Raw genomic sequence first — 22,438 nt, 5'->3', positions numbered from 1 at the left:
GCCGTCCCTTTGTAGAAGACCTTCCGAATTCCACTAGGGCTTCCCTTCCTCCATCTCTCTGCATGTGGTTTGTATTATGTCCTGTGTTTCCTTCTTTGTGGACATGTTGTCTTCTCTCAGGAGAATATAAGCTCCTTGTGGGAAGAATGTGCCTCGTTCTTTTATCCAAATCCCAGGACTTAGCACTGTGTCCCAGGACATGCGTTGAACACACATTCTGGAGAGATCCTTCGTGGACTTCCCGGACTTGAGACCAGTTCACATTTTACCTTGAGGCTTTGAATGTAGCTGCTTGGATTTCATTGTCTTCTAATGAGTTTTTGTTGTGATCTTCCTTGTTATCATAATAGTAATTTTCTTCAGACAGGTTCTTCTTTTTGTTGTTGTTTGTTCTTTTTTTTAGCCTTCTTGACTTTTTAAGCTTTTTGTTAAAGTTGGGCCATGTTCCTGGTGTGGCGAGGGCACTGTCCCAAACATTAGGTTTTTCATGCTGCTGTTTTCAGAGACGCTAGTTCTGAAGCTCTGTGTAGGTTCCTTTCTTTCAGAATGGATGATCTAGGGAGAGGGGTGGTCAGTGCCCTTCTGCCTTGTATTCTGATCTGTGAATGACCACAAATAATCTTCTCCTTCCCTTCCTCCCCAATGTTCTCTTCTGCCCTGATACTGTGACCATGGTCCCTGCTCCTGTTAGTGCCCCTGCTTTGCCCCAGAACCACGCATTTGTACATGACAGAATCCTGCACCCAGTGCCAGCAGAGGATCCCGCTGTCTCCTTCTGACCCCTTTCCTGTCTGCGGGTAGAGAGCTCTGGGAGCTGTAACCATGGCCTGTGGTGGATTATGCTCCACTCTTGTCCCAATGAGACAGATCCTTCCTGCTGACTTTCTAAGTTGTCTGGGGCTGGACAATTATTTCCTATCATCCTCTTGTTGGTTCTGCCACTCTAGGATTCGTTCTGAAGCTTTTTTTTTTTTTTTTTACATTGTTGTGAGGGGGATTTGACAGAACTCAGGTGAGTCCCTTTTTACTCTGCCATCTCGGCTCCACCCCACCAAGAAAATTGTACATTTATCTTTCTGAAGGTCTTCCACATCCTTCCTTTCCTGCCTTCCACATCCACACTTCCTGCCTTTCATCCACTTTGTCACTTTACTGGGTGTGAAACAAAACCTTAGAATTATTTTATTTTCTGTTTTCTCTTATAAATGATTTGGCATAATCTTTCAAATGGTTGTGATTTATAATTTTTTTGAAAATCTGTTTATATCATTTTCCCATATATTTTCAGTAATGGCAAAGAAAAAGTTTCCTACAGATAAAGAAAATGTAGTCAGTATGTGTAACAATTCTGGAAGATGGTCACAATACCAGACAGTGCAGTCCAAGGCCTGGGAATAAGACACTTTCTAGTTCTGGGCAAGTCACTTTTCTTTTGCCTCAACTTCTTCATTTCAAAAATGGGAATAATAGCATCTCCTGTGCAAGGTTATTGTGGAGATACAATGAGATGATCTTCATAAATCTTTTTTTTTTAATAGCTTTTTATTTACAAGATATATGCATGGGTAATTTTACAGCATTGACAATGGCAAACCTTTTGTTCCAATTTTTCCCTTCTTTTCTCCCATCCCCTCCCCCAGATGGCAGATTAGCCATACATGTTAAATGGTAAAGTATAAATTAAATACGATGTAAGTATACATGTCCTAACAGTTATTTTGCTGCACAAAAAGAATCAGACACTGAAATATCGTACAATTAGCCTGTGAAGGAAATCAAAAATGCAGGCGGACAAAAATATAAGGATTGGGAATTCAATGTAATGGTTCTTAGTCATCTCCCAGAATTCTTTCGCTGGGTGTAACAGGTTCAGTTCATTATTGCTCCATTAGAACTGATTTGGTTCATCTCATTGCTGGAGAGGGCCAAGTCCATCAGAATTGATCATCATATAGTATTGTTGTTGAGATCTTCATAAATCTTAAACCAAGATTGTTTATTATTACGCTAGCTATTGGCGTGTCCCATTTAGTTAGAACATGTGCAGAGGAGAGGGGAATGAGTTAAATAAAAGAAAAAATGGATTGGAACTGTATTATGAAAGACTTTAGATGATGAGAGAAGTCTGTAGAATTCCAATGGGCAGAAGAGAAACCAAACATTTTTGATCAGGGAAACAAAATGTGGTCATACATATAGATTAGCAGGATTATTTTGGCAGCTGTGTGAAAGCGAGTTGGAGAGGGAAGACTGACTTACTGTTGGACCCGACAGTGAGCAGTGATGAGGCTTTGGATGGTGGAGGAAGAAATGGATGCAGGAGCCATTGGCAGAGTTTGGATGACGACAGGGGAAAGGGAGTTGGAGATGATGAAAGTTTGGGATTGAAATAGAAAAGGGGGGGGGTCCCTTATCCAGTAAATATGTATTAAATAAAATTCTTGGGGCCTTGAGTTCCTGTTCCAGGGACTCCCAAACAGAGACCTGCCTCGTAAGAAGCTTGTAGCAGTGACCCTGGTTTAGAGATTGGCAAGAGGAAAAGATGGAGGGAGCCTCCACAATTGGCTCTGTTTTTTGCAGAGAAGCAGACAGACATCTGGAAGGGTGAAGGGATTGGCTAGGGTCATCATTGCAGAATTATCAGCTCCTTGCACTGCACCAAGGCTCTTGACGCTGCCTTCCAAGGCTAAGGGACCCCCTGCCATCCTGTGTTCTCCAGGCGATTGCCCCTTCTGCCCTCACTGTCCTCCCGCTTAACTCCTGGATCTCCCATCTCCTGGCTGTATCTCTCCTTTCTAGAACACGTCCACACCTCTCTCGCCTGACCCCACTAACTGCCATCTCATCTCTCTCTTGCCGTGGGGGCCTGACCCCCATGAGAAAGCTATAGAGTCTCCCCTTGCTCTCCCTCTCTCCTCAACTCTGCGCAGTCTCTTGTTAAAATCACTGACACACCCAAGGGCCTTCTCTCATTTCTCTTGACTTCTCACCCTGAGGACGGGCGCAGGTCTGGGGATAGAGGCAGGAGCCAAGGTGGAGGTGGAACAATGACCACATGGGTATTTGCTGAGTCTGGCTGGACTCCAGCCCTCCCGGCCCTTAGCAGGTGGTTCCATGAGGAGCTCCGACCAAAAACAGCTCATTACCTGGTAGATGGCAGCCCTGAGTTCCAGTCTCCCTGCCGCCGTCTGAGGCCCTTTCCCCTCCCTGGGCCTGTAAAATGAGAGGGTCGGACCCCCTGGTTTCTAGGAGGCCCCCAGATATTGATCCTGTTGAGGAGGGAGAGAAGGTTGTTCAAGGTCTTTCCTAGCTCTGACTGTGTCTGAGGTGTGGATCTGTAAGTTGAATATTGAATAATAAAAAGGCTGCGGCATCTCTAATGGAAGCCATAAAGTCGGTACAGTCTCCGCAGGATGGGTGGTCAGATAAAACAGTGACTGCTTATCTGGGAGAGGTGGAAAAGCACAAAGGTACAGGAAAAATGGAAACCCCAGCAAAAATTAGGTTCCGCTTGTGTGCAGACCTGCCGCTGGAGGTGCCAGTGGCCAAGGGGGCCCTCTCGGATTGGCCCTCCCCAGAAGAGGGCTGGCCAGCAGCGTGGGGCATCCTGGGCGGGAACCTTGACACGCCCCTCTTGTCCTTCAGAAGAGCAAAGGCTCCTAGAGCCACTCATTGGTGGCAGAGACACGGAAGGACCAGATGCGGGTAGAAGTAGGAGACCGAGGTTGCCAAGTGATGGGGGGAGTTTTGTGTGGATCGCAAGGCTGGACTCCAGGGAGCTCCATTGTAGACGGTGACTTGGTAGAAAAAGAATCTGGATTATGGAACTTTTTAGCACATGGTAAGGTGGCTGCAGCCTCCCGCACCAGGCATTTTTGTACCAAGCTGCAGACTTCTTCGCTTGGCCTTATTCCCCTGGAGCTTACAGAAGAGAGGACGTGTGACTAGCTCTGTGGACGGTCCTAAGGGGGAAGCAGGCAGAGTGGGGCTGGTCTGGCTGGAGCATCGTCTTACTCTTGGAGACGAGACATGGCGGTGGCCTAGAGTGGACCTTACGGCCAAGCAGAAGGGACCAGGGCTGAGCGTGCTGTATTTAGCAAACACTATGCTCACATATATTCTCTTTCTTCCAATTCAAGTCAAATGCTCTCTGGACTAACATTCAAGCTGTGGTTATTGTATTCCTCCTAATTTCAGTTATGATATGTGTAACAATCTGTAATTTCCAAAGGGGTAATGCAGACTCTTATTAACACAGAAGCCAAAAGCAGCCCAAGGTGGGGAAGATTTTTTTTCTCATGCATAGGCTTTATGCATTTTGTTATGCACAGTCACATCCCTTCTTAGGAGACGCTACAGATGTGCCATACTTTACACCATTCTTAACATGATGATAATCTCAAGAGTATCTGGAGACCTGTTTACAATTCCCATACAATTACAATATTTCTACCAAGAGCTAGGAATTAATTATTTTGGAATAGACTGCTAAGTATGTGCTTGCACAGAACTTGGCGAGTTACTGTTATGCTTTGGGTTCTTGAAGATTACACTGAAAGATCTATTGTGTAGCTCTTCCCCTTGCATGTTCCCCTTGGACAGGGTCCTTAGTTCTGAGGATGCCAGTTCACTGTCATAGTGTTTTTAAAGAAGGACATTTCCAAAAACAATCACGTAGGTGGAGGTGGGCCCTTCTTTTAAAACATTGCCTTGCCTTTAGCTTCCCTTTATATCCCTGGCCTTTTCTCTCACTACTCCCCACGACAGCCTCAGACTGTCATTCCCCCCAAAATCATATTGGTCTCCCCATCTGACCTTGTCTTGTAGTGTTCCCATTGCCCAGTGTCTTGCAGAAGCAGTGGGGCTCCGTGGATGAAGCCTGGGCTTGAAATCAGGATACCTGGGTTCAGATCAAGTTTCTTCATCAATTCAATGAGGAGGGTGTTTGGACTCCTTATCTCAAAAGAACTCTTGGGGAAAGTGGTTTACAAACTTTAAGTTGCTATAGAAATATGAGTTATTTTAAAAAATAAATGATTGATACTTTCTGTTTTTATAAAAAGTGTTTCAGAAGTCTTAGTTTATTTTTAAGTTTCTAATGCTATTAGTGCTTATGCTGCAGCATGACTTTTGGGACAGTGCATTAATTATTTCTGCAGTTCCTTTTTCCAGTGACCTTGTATGTGATGGTGTGCCTTGGTGGTTTCCTACCTCCCTACTAAGGAGATAGAAATCTGTTCCATTACCATTACCCAGGAGACTGTTATTGTTTTCAGTCACCTAGGGTTCAATTTCCTTTAGGGGTTTTTCCCTTCACATCTTCATAGTCATCAACATTTGGGGGGGGGATACTAGTTATTTCTCCATCACTTCATACAGATCTTCACATTTTTTCTCTTACTTTGTGAATTTTTATTATTCACAAAAATCCCAAACCAGTGCATCCTTCCATGTCCAGCCATCCCTCTCTGCTGAAGCTCCTGTCCATCTGATGAGCAGTTGCTTAATAACTGCTTGCAGATTCATTGGTTGTGCCCTTTCTCTTTTAGCAGCAGTGTGTATCCTTGCACATATAGATTTGCTTTGTCTGTCTGTTTGCATGTTGTCGTCCACATAAGATTCTGAACTCCATGAGGTCAGGAACAAGCTTTTGCCTTTATTTATACCCCCCCACACTTTGCTCAGTATCTGGCTTACAAAGTGATTGATGTCACTGTCACACTTGAGTTTATGGTGTTTTTGAATCGTTCTCTTGTTTTGGGATTTCTAAATTACGTTATTGTAATTGTCCACAGTGCTGACATCATGTTATTTTTTTTGTAGGTTTTCTCCCTCCACTAGAGTCCTAAGCACACAATAATTAAACTCAAGAAATACTTGTTGGATTAAATTTTTACATGTTTTAGTGATTTTTTTTTTTCAGTGAATGAATAAAAGTTGGTATATTGAGTGATTGACACTCAGGTACTAGAGCAGGAAGGAAATTTAGAGCTCTTACTTTACTGATGAGAAAACTGAGGTATTGAGATATGATTTGTCCATGGCCACATAGTTACTAAGTGACCCAGGTAGGGATTTGAAACCAGGCCTTCTGATTCCAGGTTCAACACCCTTATATAGTAGATACAAGCTTATAGGTGAAAGAAGCAAAAGCATGTTTTTTAAAAGACAATTTCTGTTTTTGTGCTTTTATTTGCAGCTTCTTTCTCTCCTTTTTGAAGACTTGTTCAAAAAATTTAATTCTGAAATGAAGAAGATAGCTGATCAGGTGATCCCCAAGCAGAGGGCTGCCCAGTTTGATGTGGTGAAGCACATGCGCCAAGACCAGATCACCAACGGCATGGTCAATGCCATCTCCACAGTAAGTGGCCACTTTCTTGCCTTCTGTATTTTGGATGAACTTAGCTGCAAATTTATTTCTGTGATTGCTTGTTTTGAGAAGAATGAAATAGATAATTGATGTTTTTACTGGAGTTCTTTTGATTGTCTCACTTTCTTTTATTTTTAGAGTAAATCAGTCTGGAAGTTATTAAGAATTTGCCTCCTCTTCAAAAGGGAACAAATATTTTTATTTTGTCTTTTGCTTTTGCCATAAATAATGCCCTTCTTTCCTTCTCTTAATGAAACTTTTCCTTTTTGTTAACATAAAATTGAGATAGCATCAACTCATTTAGGTCTATGATTGTTCAGCTGTTGTCAAACAATATAACTTCCATTTTACTGCAGGTGTGAGGTCTTCAGCTGTTGCACCCATTTGTGAGTTCAGCCTGTGGCAGCTGTTGTGTTTAGGGCCCCAGACCCATTCGGGAGGCCTTATCACATATGTTTTCTGTCTTTTAAAAAAATGTATAAGTTTATCAGATAAAAGCTAGTTAACTTTTAGTACACCAAACATAAAATTGGCTTTTTAAATGGGATTTTGCTACCACTGCCAGCCACGGCACACTCTAGCACTGATTCCTTTAATAATGGAAGAATGGGGGCAGACTTGTTGGTCCAACACAGAAAATCCCCTGTGGATGTAGAGTGCAGTCTTGCAGTCAGCACCCTGTCAACCTTTCTGTGAGCTTTGGGCCAAGGTGAGCCTTGCTCTGTGACTCACCAGCCTAGTCCATTTCTCAGGTCTGAGGGGCAAAAGAAGAGTGAGAATGACATTTTTTCACCTTTTTTTTTTCCCACACCACTTTTGCAATTGCCATGGCTCCTTTTAGCAGACCTCAGATTAGCCAAGGAAAGAAAGAAAACTGAAATTTTCTGGAGCAGATTCTTCTTGGAATCTCAGCTGGTGGTAAATTAAGCTAGTAGTGGATTTTTGGTTTTGTTATTTAAAAAATAAAAATCTCTAGCAGCCTAGTTTGTTAGGAAATCAGTAAGAAGCAGTAATATACCTTTTCCCTGAATGAGCCAAGTTTCCTGCCTCGCTTTTCCCTCCAGAGCCATCTGAGTCCAGTGGCCAGGTATAGAGCGAGATGATTGGAGATGACCCTGAATGCAGCGGGTCCTGGGAATTCCGAGACAAAAAGGGAAACAGTTCTTGTCCTTTGGGAGCCATATGTAGGCAATCAGAATGGAGACAAGGTTGTAAATCTCTGTGGGCTTGCTGTTCTCCTGCTCAAATATACTCAGAGAAGAGACTCCCTTTTATTTTCTCCTCCCTCACTTTTGTGTTGTCCCTTGCACAATCCTAGAACAGTTGTCCACAGATCCTTTTGTAGCCCTCCTAGCTCTCATGGTCTAACTTCTGACTGCTCCATATCAGCTACTTCTCCTATTTTTAATCCTTATCTGTGAGATCTTCTGCCGGAGGCCAGGAACCTGGAAAGCACTGAGACGAGCACGGTGTACCAGGCATACATGGCAGGCGGCCCTTGGGGGTACTCATGAGGATATTTCACATTCTTTCAGTGTTGTTTTTCTAAGAATCATGGAGTTTTCTGTTCCCCTGCCTGGTGTCCAATGGGGCTTTCTTGAACTTGGGCTTCTTTTTTCATTTTGTACAACAGTTTTGAAAATTGTATCCTTGCATATGTGTGTCATTGTCTCTTGCTCTTTAGTGGTGTATATTTATTATATTGATTGCCTTTTACTCAACTTTATGAAAGGATTCCCAAGACGGGTTGGAACTTTCAGTTCCAACCCGTCTTGAAAGGATCAATCTACTAGTGAATTTTCCCCTTATTTGTTGTTGTTCAGTCGTTTTCAGTTGTGTCTGACTCTTTGGGACCCCATTTGGGGGTTTTCTTGGCAGAGATATTGGAGAGGCTTGCCATTTTCTTTTCCAGCTTATTTTACAGCTGGGGAAACTGAGGCAAACAGGGTTAAGTCACTTGCCCAGGGCCTCATAGCCTGTTAAGTGTCCGAGGCTGGATTTGAATTCAGGAAGACTCATCTTCTCTGCATCTATGTCTGCAGGCCTGGAGCTCTGTACACTATAGCACCACTTAGATATCCCTTTTCTCCTTCTATCACTGCTAGTTTTTCCTCTTCCTTTTGTTATATTTTTAAGGACTAAACTTATCTGGTCCAGGCCAGAAGCGCAGAAGGCTTCTCAGATGCCCAGTCCTGTTCCTTGGCCACTATACCCCTTCTTAGGTAACCTGATGGTGGTCCCCTGCCTTTGCCTGTTTCTGGGGGCTCCCCATATTAATGTTGAACTTGGTGTAAACACTTGATAAGCATAGCCCTCCACCTCAGGTCTCCCAAGCTCAGGAGACATACCAGCTTTAGCCTTCCTACTAGCGGGAATGACATATGCCATCATACCCAGTTGAGTTTTTCTTTTTAAACTGAGGAAGATAAACATGTCAGCCACTTAAAAGACATAGCTATTTTCCTCATTTCAGCAGTTTTATTTCGGTTACTATGCAAGCAGCTTAAAAATCTGCCTTTAACCTTCTGAAGCATTTTTTTTAGGAAGACTTAATGTACCATTTTAGAGTATGATATACATTCATTGTTCAAAATGAATTTTGTATGAGTATGTTTTTAGAAAATTCCGAGTGCCAGGATAGCCATGGAACATATATGTAAAGTGCCTGAAGGCTCACAAAAGATGTCATTCTTGGATTCCCCAAGGCCTCCATTAATAAGTCTGCAGCTCCTTCTTATCCCTTCTTTTTCTGCTCTGGCAAAGCATTCCTAAGGCACCTTTTGGCTGTCCTCTCCCTGGGACCTCTGGGGAGCTTAGCACCTTCCTCTTTCTACTCCAGGGACGCTGGAGAAACCATCTCTTTGTAGAGTCGCCCGACCTCTGAAGAATGTGTCTGGGTCCAGGGTGGTCCCGTGGGAAAAGTTCTGGATTTGGGATCAGAGAAGAGAGATCAGATTCTGCTGCCTCCTGGACCCCCAGGGCCCTTGGCTGTTACACGAGGAGCTCTGAGGGGCCCAGGCTCCCCCCGACTCTAGTGGCCCCTCCTCTGATCTGTGCCGTGCACAAAATGCAGGGCCTCAGGCAGCTCAACTCTGGCTTCTCTGCAGCAGTCACAGAACCACAGAGGTCCAAGTGGCTGTTTAATTCAGCCTGTGTCTGAAAGGAATTCTCACTGTCATCTTCTTGACAAATGGGTCTCCAGCCTCTGCTCAAAAGGCTTCCAGCAGAAGGGAGCCAATGCAGTCTACCCCCCCAGGGCAAGCCTCCCACCTTTGGCAGTTTTGGACAGATTTTTCTTTGCAGCAGCTCTCCCCCTTTGCCTCCGTCCTTGTTTGCCCGTCAGGTATTTGAGGTTGGCCCTTAGGTTTGTACCAAGGGTTCCCTCGGCTGCAGCACGCCTGGGCCTTGGAAGCGGGCCTCCTTCAACATGGGTTTTTATTGTCCTGCTTGATGGCAAGCTCCCCTCAGGGCTGTCAGTGTCCTTCTTACGTGCACCAAACTAACCCCAGTGTGCCAGGCCGACAGAGGCCGAGGACAGTGGGCCTGGGGCCTCCTGTTCCTATCCTTGGGCCTTCCACAGCGCTGCCCACAATTGCATCACCCTTCTCGCCAGCCACTTACCCATCAAGCTTGCGATACTAACCTTCCCCCCATCTTTTTCCTGCAAGCCGATGCTGAGCCGTTCTTCCCCCATCCTGTACTTTTGGGGGGCTACCCACGTGTACGACTTCACTTTCATCCCCAGATTTCATATTTTATACTTATCCCCATTTTATAAAATTCAGCCCTGAGCTCTAGTCAGTAGAGATGTTTTAGGATTCTGACTCTGCTGTACCTCATCTTTCCTTCTCAGCTTTGTGTTCTCTGCCACTTTGATGAGCGGGCCATCTGTGTTTTTATCCAATTTGTGGGTAAAAATGTTACCGTACAGGACCAAGCACAGATACTGAGGTGGAGCCTGCCTGCCATGGTGCTCTGAATCAGTTCTCATTTCTCTGATTGCATCTTTGTCTGCACATGCAGCTTCTCCCCGAGAATATGAGCTACTTTACAGGTAGCCTTATTGCTACTCTCTAGGCTAACTATCCACAGTAGTCCCTCTATGGATCAGTTTAATAACAAATGAAGTTAGGGTGACCATTTTTGTGGCTCTGATTTTCACTCTCCAACCCCACCTCATTCTGAACTTTTGCAGGTATGATACTATTTTCATAGAACCATATGTTCTCTGACCCTCCTCTTCTCTACCTTTCCCTTTACATTCTCAGTTATTGAGTTTCCTGGACATCCATTGGCCTTTTGGACACTTCCCATTTTTCTTCCTCATGTATTTCTTTTTTTGGTTTCAGAATTTCATTCTTGATCATCTTCTGCCCCCTCTTCAGAATTTGAGTCATGGGATCTTGTCTATCCGTTCTCTGATCTCTTGGAAATACAGTTTTTCCCATATGTGTGTTAAACTGCATTTTTTTTGAGGGGGGGGGGGCAAGTTTTAGGAGAGAGTAGGAGTTTCCCTACAGGGTTCTCCTCACTTCCACCCCAGCAATCAGGTTAGGGGAAATCAGCTCCAGAATAGTTTTTCCGTGTTGGTGCAGTTTTGACTAAGGATGGGTTATTCACCATTTCTGTGAAAACGTGTGCTGCTCATGATGAAGGAGGGGAGGGATCCTTCACTTTCTTAAAGAGCATAGCCATATGGAGCTCTAGGGGCCATTTCCGTGGAGGCCGGGGAACCTCAGCCCCCAGAAGCCATGGAACTCTACCTTTGATACTTAGCCAGCTGTTCAATCCTGGGAAGACCCTTAACACTTAAAAAATGGATCAGTAAAATGGGAGTGTCTCAGTACTCCTAGCATGGTATCTGTCTCAGCCTGTGAAGTTGTAAGAAGTGAAATAATGGATGTAAAGTGCCTTGCAGATCTTAAAATGTTATCTAAAGTCAGGGTTTTTTGTTTTTTTTTTTTTAAGTAGATTTCATTAGATGTCTGTTTTTACATCAACCCAGTCTCCCCTATGTCTCATCTCTTCTTACTTCTGGAGAATCATCATATATATATGTGTGTGTGTGTATATGTATATATATATATACATATACATACACATACATACACACATATATATTTTAAAAAAAAAGGAGGAAGAACAAAACTTCTACAGAGTGAATAATAACTCGACCAGACCCCCGTGGGGTTATATTGGCAATATTGTCAGCAACAATAGTATCAAGCCCTTTTTAGGATTATTACTCACACACTGAAATACGGTGGCTTTCTCAGTGGCTACTGGCTGTCTTTTCCCAAAGGGCAGATTTTGTAGCAGCTTTTGTGAAGTAGCCACAGTCATTGACTGGCTCTTCGTTCTTCTGGCTTGACTTTGCCACCTTGTCACTGGGAGGGCTCATTCCTCCCGCACTGAGTAGCTCTTTACATCTTAGCTGCTGGGGATCAGAAGCTCATCTCCTCGTGCCCACACAGCTCAGTCTGAAATGATCCTGATCCTTAGCAGGCATAGAGCTCCCTACCAAGGCAAACCTCACAGGAAGTTTTTCCTACTTAATTAAAAGTTGGAAAACAAAAACAAAAACTTGGAGAAAGTGCTGGGCCCGAAGTGAGGAAAAGCTGGGCTCAGATTCTCCCTAGGCACTCCCTAGGCTGTGTGATCCAGGCAAGTCACTTTACCTGTCTTTGTCTCAATTTCCTCAAAAAAAAACAAACAAACAAAACCCCAAAACCCTGAAGAAATAATCACACCTACCTTACAGGATTATTCTGTGGTTCAATTGAGATAATCATTTAGAAATGCTTTCCAAACTTTATGGCACTTTGAAGATGTAAGATTTTGGAAAGACCTGCTAGGGCTTGTTTTCCTCTAGCCCAGTCAGTAAGTATCCAGGGCCCCTTCCATGGACAGGGAAACTTTGGAGAAGGACCTTTGTGGAAGCCTCTCATTTTAAATACATCTAATTATCAGGATGGGAATCAGTTAAGCACCAATAATACTTAGGCAGTACAGAAGTTGTATAAAAGGAAGTGATATAATGAGACAAGATTCATTTGGGAGAAGTCAAAGTTTCTTGACAATAAGGAGTCTCTTTTAATAGTTCTTTTGTGCTTCCCCTTTTTCTCATGGCTACCAGTGACTTTTTGTTATTCAAATTCTCCTAATCCCCTTTCTCTTTTCACTTTTATCCTCCCCAAACTCTTCATTTACAGACTTGGGTCCTAGTTAAAGTTACTCTTCTCTGTTTTCAAAAATATTCTGAGCCACATTTTTATCAGTGACTTGGATGGGAGGCATAAAGAGCATGTGTTGATTCAGTTTGCACGTGAAAAGGAGCTGGAAGTAATAGCTACTGTAATAGTGACACAGCACCAGTTATGTGAAAAGATCTTGACAGGCTTCTAGAGTAGATTTGGTAGGTCCGAAGGCCGGAACTTGCCTTCAGAAAGTCACAGACGGGTGCAGGCTGGTTCGTGTTGCTAGTTGCCATTTGACATGAGTCTAGAATCGGCCTGGGGATATGGCAGCCCCGAGCCCAATCTAAACTTCAGCTTTGTTGGTATGAATAGAGGCCTAGTGCTAAGAAGGTCTGAGAGCTGCTGATTGTTTCTGCTTCTGGGGATCACATTGAAGTGGGATTAACAAACAGATGCACCCCAAGAAGAGCTGCTCGGGGAAGGAGCTTGAAGGTATTTTACTCTGCAAGAGGAAAAGACTGAGGGGAAACACTAGTGGGCTATCATCGAAGGTTTGGAGTTGCCTTGACAAAGTAGAGTAAAATTTGTTCCACTTGGCCCCAGCCTGGAGAACTGGCACCAAAGGGTGGGAATTGCGGCTGTGGGACCAGCACAAGCTGTCCAGAAATATGTACTACCTGACAGGGCCTGAGGTGGGAGGGCTATTGAAATACTGTCTTCAACAAACATAAACCACCTGCTTTGCGCTCGACTCTGGGATCGTAGAGATCTATGGCTTTGGGGAAGGGTTAGATTGGAGTACCCACAGTCCTTTCCATGTTCTGTAATTCCTTGTGGTCCCATAGCAGGCTGAGAATAATGTTATAAATCCTCCCCAGGAACCTCATCCAACTGGATATTTTATTAGTGCATTTGATTGGAGTGGAGTATGAGGCATTTGAGTTGTTCTTAGTGGTTTGGTTCTAGCTAAAGAGAGCCCTTGGAAGCAAGAATCAGTGATGGAGCTCTCCCATGGAGAAAGCAAGGAGCCACTGGCCGTGGTTGGTTCTAATACCTTGGCTGCTTTTTCTCCTTTAGGGAAATTGGTCCCTGAAGAGATTTAAGATGGACCGCCAGGGAGTGACCCAGGTGCTGTCTCGCCTTTCTTACATATCTGCTCTGGGCATGATGACAAGAATCTCATCCCAGTTTGAGAAGACCCGGAAAGTGAGTGGTCCTCGCTCCCTGCAGCCATCACAGTGGGGAATGCTCTGTCCGTCTGATACTCCTGAAGGAGAGGTAAGGAGCCGAAGGAACCTCCAAACTTTTCGTTCCGTTCTTCTGTTCTTGTTTTAAGCAGCCCCTTTGGAATGGTCAGCACCCCACTGGGGCTGGGGCCAATGGAGCTCATGCTCGGGGAGGGGGGCACAACATAGTTCTGCATTTCTATATGTTTTAAGAATACTTTGATTTCTTGAAAAGCATTTGAGGTAGCATGTGATTGGAACAGCAGAATGGGTAGGAACCCCCAAAAGGAAAAAAAGTAGTGAGGTAGAAAGTTTGGAGGGAGGATTCATTTTGAGGAGACTTCCATGTATTTAAGTCTCCCACATTTTTGTTAGCTTTCTCTTTGTCAATTTTGCTTTAAATTTAGAAGTAGTATCTCTTATAGTTATGGTATATAACTTGGGCAGAAATGAACCTTGTAACATTCATGTATATTCTCAAGAATGATTTATGTTTTTCATTGTTTTTTAGGCTTGTGGTTTGGTTAAAAACCTGGCTCTGATGACACACATTACTACTGACATGGAAGATGGCCCCATTGTTAAACTAGCCAGTAACCTGGGTGTGGAGGATGTTAACCTCCTCTGTGGAGAAGAGCTCTCTTACCCAAATGTGTTCCTTGTCTTCCTCAACGGTTAGTACTCCAACATAGACTTTTACTGTTGAATCATACGTTATAAGGGACAGATTATGATTTGACAAGCAGATAGATCATAATTTTCTAAGTGTAAATTGACTTTATAATTAAATTAAAAATAAAAAAATCACACTATATACTTGGTCCTCCTTTCTCTGGATCTTAGTGGCTATCAATGCTAGGACCAGTGAGGTGCTTTGGAGATCTGACCTCTGTACATTAGCAGCTGTTGCAGGGGGAGGAGGAGGCCAGGAAGTGATCGGTCAGTCTGTATGGGTCTAAAATCCCGGTGTTAAAATCAGTCTGTATAGTTAGCTGACATAGCCATGCCATTTTGGGGTAATAAATGAAATTTGTATTTTAATATGTTATTTTTTTAGTAGTAGCAAATGTTTTAATTCTCATTTGGAGGCTAGAGTATTGATTTCTAAATTGTAAGTTTTATTGACTTGATTTATTTCTCATTTTGTTTGTTCTTTATTTCATTATTCATATTCATTTCCAACTATATCCTTTCCTCTCTACTTGGCAAACTTTCTCTTATAACAAACATTTTAAAAGGGGGGGGGACAGATTGGTAAAACCAACCAGTACATGTATCTAATATTATTATATGTAATATTTTAGGGCTTATTGGTTATTAATCTTTAAATTAGGTAGTTACTTTTTCTTTAGCTAAACCAAAGAAGGTTATGGTTTGCTTAAAAAACCTGGATTTTGCTAAGGGTTTTGTGATTTTGTTTAAAATTTATATTAGGCAAGAAGCTTTCCAGATTAAGGAGACATTTCTGTTTTTAAGTACTATAACCCATTGTGTTTAGGCAACATCCTGGGTGTCATTCGAGATCATAAGAAACTTGTGAATACGTTTCGGCTCATGCGAAGGGCTGGTTATATCAACGAATTTGTCTCGATTTCCACAAACCTCACTGATAGATGTGTCTATATTTCCTCAGATGGAGGAAGGCTGTGCAGGTATGTGTGTCATAAGCAATTTTCTTGGGGGCAGGCGACCAGGGGCAGCGATTTTCACTTGCCGTTAAACAGCCCTGCGCTCAATACGCTTTCCCTGGGTGTTCCCTCCCCCATCTGGGGATGTTGCTGAGTCTCCTCATCTTTCCTTTGCCATCCTTGTGGCCCTTTGAAAGGGCTGTACCCAGGGGACACAGTGGGTGGAGGGCCAGGGCTCTGGGACAGTGGAGGTCAGTGAGAGTGGGGATCAGAGAGGGGGGCTCAGAGAGAGTGGGGCTCTGAGAGAGCGGGGCTCAGGGAGAGCTCTCCCAGCTCCTTTCCAGCCTCTTGTCCGACCCTTTGTGAGCATGCCGATTCCATCTTGACTGTTCCTGAGCACCCAGATGTCTCCTGGGCCCCAGGGCAGAGTGCATGGGGATCCTCTGGGAGAGCCATTTGTCCACATAGCAGCGGCCCTTGAGGGGTTGCCCTCACCCGCCTGCCTTTGTGCGGCGGCATCCTCTGGCCAGTCAGCGCCCACAGCTGTAAGGTAATCATGCGGGACCCGCAGCCCCAGTACCTGGGCCTGAGCATAACTGGAAAGGCAAAGCCAGAGGCTCCCCTGTCCCCCTGAACCCTCCCCACACACTGAGCCAAACGCTCCCAGCATCTTCCTCATCCAGTTGGGTTTGCTTAAACCAAGACACCCCGTACAAACTCAGCTGCGCCCACGTGCCGCAGGGGTCCTCCGGGTCTTCTCCATTGGCCAGACCGCTCCATGGACTGGGCCTGGGGTCTTCACTCTGGCCAGCTGTCACCTGTGGAGTAGGAGAAGGGGCCAGTCAGCTGGGGAAAGTTAGAAAGGGAAGAAAAATCCGGATATTACACATGTACATTGACTGTCTCTGTGTGTTTGTGGGAGGGAGGGGGGACGTGTGTGGAGGGGGGGACGTGTGGCTATCATGCTAGCAGCGGTCCATGACCCTGCTTGTCGGCCCTCATGTCCCGCCCTCCGGGTCTCTTTCCCCCATCAGGCCGTACATAATTGTGAAGAAGCAGAAGCCCGCCGTAACGGACAAGCACATGGAAGAGCTGGCCCAGGGATACAGGTAATGACGATGCTTAAAGGCAAGCAAATTCACTTCTTCCTTTAAAGACCGCCGTTTTAGGCCCTTCCTTCCGGAGCGCCTCTGCCGCTGGAGGCCCGCCAGCTGCTTCCCCCCGGGCTTCACCGTTCAGTCAGATTCCTTTTTATAGGAATTTGACCATGGCCCAATTTCAGTAAGTCGTCTTTCAGTTTCGTTTTATTAATTGGAAAATGGAAGTGTGTTTAATACTTTAAAAGCCTCTGGTTCCCAATAGTTGAAGCTCTGTTAGATGACGTAGGCATTAACACAGCATATAAGGTGGGTGGGAGGCAGGACAGTGGAGGGGAGAGAGTGCTGGGGTCACAGCCTGTCTGTGCCTTGTCTTATGTAGGCGTCCCCGAAGGGGGAACGTCACTTGCCCAGGCTTTGAAATTGTTTCATCAGGAGGCAGTTATTAAGTTCCTGCTGGGTGCAGGGCACTGTGATGTCAGTCCGGAATTCAGAGATCCGGGTATGGGGCAGGTTCTGCCCTCCAGGAGAGATAGGAGCAGACCTCTAACCCGCCCCCTATGTAGCTTAGGCTGGTTTTTCCTTAGGATATATTGAGTCTTGTTGGCTAAACAGACCCAAGGTTTTTACCACTGACACCACTTTTTTGTTGCCTGCATATGAAGTCACCCCAAAGGTCCAAGAACCCCCTTGTGGCCGGCTCTGGGTCTCAGGGGCAGCTTCTCTCAGCTCAGCCAGCTCATCGGACCTTCTTGTGATGGCAAATGAACCCTCCTATGGTTGGGTCCAGAGCGGCCCATGAGCCAGGACAAGGGTCATCTATTTAAGTAGCAGTTGTGTGCCAGCCCCATTTCTGTGACACAGAAATGACGGGAGGAAGAGCCCCCACTCCCAAAGACCTCACACAGTGCCCGGCTGTGAATGTGGGCCCAGACTCCAGGGGCTGCAGGACTCTGGGCAAGTCACTTAGTTAATAGTAAAGTAGGGCAAGGGGTGGACTCAGGGGCCTCCAAGTTCCATGTGTAGAACCCTGCGATTCCCCAGCTGGGCCCCAACTCTGGGGAGGGGAGACTCAGAGTGGGCTTAGTCATTTGTGGTGACTGAGGTGGCTGGGTCTTGTCGGAGTGGCCACAGCCTGTTGCAGGTATCCCAGTGGACAGCACTGGGCCTGGGGTCAGGAAGACCTGAGTTCAAGTCCAGATTAGCTGTGCAACCTTGTGGGCAAATCATTTCACCGCAGTCTGCCTCAGTTTCCTTGGCTGAAAAGTGGGGATCATAACATCACCTCCTTCCCAGGGTGAAGAGGACCCAGTGAGTGATACTTACAAAGCACTTAGTGCAGCTCTGACAAATAGTAGGTGCTACATAAATGCTTATTTCCTTCCCTCCTTATTTGCCCAGTTTGGGGGGGTTTCTGTGTAGCTTTGGGGCACGCTGCCCTGTGTACCTCAGTGGTCACACCAGGGAGGAGCGGGGCTCGGCAGGGGGTGCCGCGGCTCCCTGTCTCAGCTCCGCTGACCTCCCCCCACTGCGGGTCGGCCTCCTTGACCCCAGAAATGTCAGCCTCCTTTCTCTCATCTGCCAGGGAGGAGGCTGTGCTGGAGCCTGGCGGCCCCAGAGGCAAAGTGCTGAGATTGACTCATGCGCAGAACAGATAGGGCTCGGCGCATTGTGGAAATAGGAACTAGGGAGAAGAGTGTGAGCTGACCCATGTGACTCACTGGAATCCTTGTGTGTGTGTGTGTGGGGGGGGGGGGGGGGGTCCTGATGCCCAGAGTAGGAAGAAAGAGGAGAGCAGAGCAGGGAGATTGGGGAGAAGTTGAACATCCAGCCACGGATTCCTGACGTGGTATTGGGAATATTTGTTTGATTTCTTCCTGTGATGATTAAAGTGAATAAAAGAAAAACCACATTGTTATTCTTATAAAATACAACTTGACCACTTTTCCTCTTTAAATTTTTAATTATAGTGAGAATGGTAGGAGCTTTACAGATCAAGTTTCTTGATAAATTTTCTACTTGCACAGTTTTAAAAGTTTCCCTTTTAAGAACAGTATCTTATTTTATTTTCAGTTCTCTGATATTTAGAAATTAATTATTTTGATGCAAAAATATTTTTTAACACATCTCTGATGCATTTTCAGAAATTTTGAAGATTTTCTACACGAGAGTCTGGTTGAATATTTGGATGTGAATGAAGAAAATGACTGTAACATTGCACTGTATGAACACACAATTAACAAGTAAGTCACATCCCTGCCACCAGTTGGAGAACTGGTGTTTAGAATTTCCTGTCCTCTTGGTTCATCAGCATCTTTTGTTTTCTTATTCTTTTGGAAACAAAAATGCTTAGGCTGTCATTTTGTGTGAAATCCTTAAGCGGGTCTGTACTTTGGTTCCGTGACCATGGGTGATGCCCCTCAGGGGCTTCCATCTTGGGGCACTCCATGTCCTTCCATCATTTCCCTCCAGCAAGCCTTGTGTCCCCAGAGGCTCCTCCTGGGCTTTTTTGTGCTTGAGGTTCCTTGGTAGGCTTTTGGTTTGTGCGCTCATGGAAATTTCCCCATTGTTTTCATCTCTAGTTGAGACAACACCATGTTGTAGCATTTTTCTAATTATAAAACAACCCAGTCCAATCCTGTATTCTGTACAACTCCCAGTCTTTAACGTGACACTGAAAATATGATCCACTGGAAAATGGTTGGCCAAAGCCTCGTTCTTGCTCCCTTCATTATGAACTTACGTGAATCATTTGTATACACAGTTTATAACTATAGGAAAATAAGCACAAGGATTAGTAATGATTTTTATCATTTCAGTCACTTTTTCTTTCTGTTTTGCAATGTCGCCTATGACTATTTCCATTCTCTTGGAATTGTTCCTTCCTGTTACTCCAACCAAAGATATTTTGCAAGAAAATTCATTGCTTTCAGAATAAAGTTACATCTGATCTAGATTTCTTCCAATATTGAGAACTGGGATGTTAGGAAATAGTTTTAGAAACACTAACCTATAGGTTCTGTTAGTATCTAGTTGGGCTCTGTTAGTATCTAGTTATCTTTCTACTTTTCTTCCTAAATACTGTGGTCCTTGACTGCCATCTCTTTCTGCTTGGCGAGAAGACCAGGAGTTTTCTGTGGGTGGCACATTCTGGGCTCTTGTGCTTTCCTTCTGCTGGCTTCACTGCTTAAGCTTCATTTATAAATAAATAAAAATATATTATTTTTATATAGAGATTATAATAAATATAAATAAATAAATTACCTTCTTTATATTCCATTTTTTAGGCATTAGTAAGTTTGTTTGACTGGGGCATCTTGAAGCTATTAATAATGTGTGGTCCCTTCTTTTCATTTATAACCTTTTAATTTGGTATTGATTTGAATCTTTGTTATAAGAATAATCTTTTTGTGCAAATACAAACAAGCAAGATAATCTCTGCCTCCCTTTTCCGTTTTGTGCCATCTCTATATCTGGTCCTTTGTGACTCCCCTTGATGTGCAGTCTTCCCCCTAAGAGAATGTAAGCTCTTAGGGCACAGATGATGCTGTTGGTGAAGTATTGGCCCTGAAAACAGGAGGAGCGGAGTTCAAGCATTTGACACGTACTGGCTGTGTGACCCTAGGCAAGTCACTTAACCCTAATTGCTGTGTGTGTGTGTGTGTGTGTGTGTGTGCGTGTGCGCGCGCACACACACACACACACACACCCCTACATAAATCAAATTAGAATGTAAGCTCTTGGCACAGTGCCTGAAGCAATTAATAAATGCATTCATTCCACTTTAATGATCCTCTCTGGTTTTGCGATACTTAGATTTATTTTGGAACAAGAATGGCTTTTCTTCTGATCTCTGATCACTGCCAGAATTTCATCTGATGTCCAGCCCTAGGAAGGAGAATCTGAGAAAGAGGTTCCTACGGTGGCGCCTTTGAATCTCCCAGCTTGTAAACTCAGAGTGTTCATCACTGATTTCTTGTTCTTATTTAAAACCCAGGAAAATGGAGCGTGCCTCCATTTTCAGATGAATGACATGGGAAGACTAAAACATTTTCCTGAGTTTTAAATAGGAACAAGAAATCAATGATGCCCTCTCTGAGTTTACAAGCTGGGGGATTCAAAGATCTGGAGAGACTAAGCAATTATGCCGTAATCATACAGTTAGAAAGTCTCAGAATTTGGGCTTGAAGCAACCCTTCCTGACTTTAATAGAGTGATCTCATTTCACTGATGAGCTGAGATTTTTTTTACTCTTCGTAGTATTTTATTTTTCCCCTTATTTATCATTACTTCCCATTGACTTTCCTTACCACTAACAGAACCCTCTTATCACAAAGAAATACAGAGAAGCAGATTAACTCATTGGTCAGTGCCTCATCCCACACCTATGGTCTGAGGCCTTGAGAGATTGCTCTGCTGATCAGAGTTTTCATGTCTTCCATGTTGTTTTCCTCTACTGTTTTTGTGGCTTTCTTGATCCTGGTCAGCGTCCATTCGAGCAAGTTCCCCTGAAATCTTCATATTTGATGTGGTTTCAGGATATCCATCTGTCCCCAGGCAGGGGGCATCCAGTTATCCAGGGCCCTGGGACCTGTCCCTCTTTCTCTGGCCTCGTCCAAGGAGTGGGATTGCTGGGTGTGGGTAGTTTGGTGGCTTTCCTAATTATACAGTCCCGAGTCATTTTCTAGAATGGTTGGATCATTTTACAGTTTCATCATTCATATGTTAGTAACTCACATTCAGGAAAGCTTCTCATGTTGAAAGGCTAAAGAGGAGTTTGGTTGTTTTTCTTCCTTCAGGAGGAGTTTTGCCTTTGGGTTATTAATTAGTTCTGTGACAGATGGAATTGTTTCTCCCTTGTCAGTGAGTAAGTATCTCAGCAGCCCATGTCCTGCTAGGGTTTTCCCTTAGATGGCTGCAGGCAGAAAGGGGACAGGAGCAGAAAGACCAGACCTTTTTTCAGGTGGCAGGTTGTACAGCCCAGGACCACACCAACGAGCACGAGGATCTTTTGTAGGTCCCCTAGGCCAAAGCGGGGAGGGGCTGCCTGCGGCCCCCACAGTTGGTGACGGAGAAATGGCTGAGGTGGGTTCTCTGATCCCAAACCCATTTCTCCTCCCCTTCATCACTCTCTTAAAGGAGACATGAGCTGGACCTAAGAGGGAAGTGACCTAAATGAGACCAAGGAGGCAGCCGGTCAAAGCTCTGGGGGAAAATGTCTTTCATTTTAATTGTGCCCAGTATTATCAGAGCACCTTGGAAAAGTGGTAGGTGTACCACCTTTGGTAAGCTTCTGTTCCCGCTCCTGCTCAAGTAGAAAATTAGCCCTTTTTTGTTTGTTTAAGGAGCATTCTGCCTTCTTGCTTTTTGAAAGCAAAATCTAGTCTATTTCCTTAGGGCCTTTACAGGTATTTATGTGAACATAGTATCTTACTAGTATTTTTTTATACTGGAAGTCCTGAGAAAAATGGGGTCATCCTGTAGGTCTCCCATTCTCATTTTTTTCAACCTGTCTTGTTTTCTACAGCTGAAAGGGGTCCTTTGCCCTTTTTTTCCCATGAGGAATGTTAACTGCTGAATTTCATTTGTTGGTATTTAAAAAGAGGGTGGGAGTGGGAGTGCATTTCAAACAAATACCGTTTTAACTCAGGCTATAAATGTGACTTTAAGAGGGCTTCATTTTAAAACAGGCCACCCATCATCAATAAAACCAGCATTCCCCCTGGAAAAAGAAGGCTGCAGTGTGACTGCCTGCTAGACCTTCAGATATGGGTCTTGCCAGAAATTGTGCCAGATAGGATTAAGATGAGAGCTAGAGCTACATGGAAAACATCCTCTTGCACTGAGAGCCTACTTAAGGAATTGTCACAAGATGTAGGATTCTGATTTCTGGCTGTGTACCACAAATTAAGTATCCATA

The 22,438-nt window shown here is 44.4% G+C and overlaps 1 protein-coding gene across 1 annotated transcript in view; it reads left to right on the top strand.

Moving 5' to 3' along the window:
• Positions 1-22,438, top strand: part of POLR3B (RNA polymerase III subunit B) — a 125,569-nt gene that overhangs the window by 47,353 nt on the left and 55,778 nt on the right. The window contains exons 13-18 of the mRNA XM_012550622.3: positions 6,200-6,361; positions 13,645-13,845; positions 14,305-14,467; positions 15,292-15,445; positions 16,456-16,530; positions 18,663-18,761. Of these exons, the coding sequence (XP_012406076.2) occupies positions 6,200-6,361; positions 13,645-13,845; positions 14,305-14,467; positions 15,292-15,445; positions 16,456-16,530; positions 18,663-18,761 (854 nt within the window). The remainder of the gene's footprint in view (positions 1-6,199; positions 6,362-13,644; positions 13,846-14,304; positions 14,468-15,291; positions 15,446-16,455; positions 16,531-18,662; positions 18,762-22,438) is intronic.

Source organism: Sarcophilus harrisii, chromosome 5 (genome assembly GCF_902635505.1).
Source record: "Sarcophilus harrisii chromosome 5, mSarHar1.11, whole genome shotgun sequence".
NCBI classification, from domain to species: domain Eukaryota; kingdom Metazoa; phylum Chordata; class Mammalia; order Dasyuromorphia; family Dasyuridae; genus Sarcophilus; species Sarcophilus harrisii.
This window is presented reverse-complemented; position numbering and strand designations above follow the sequence as displayed.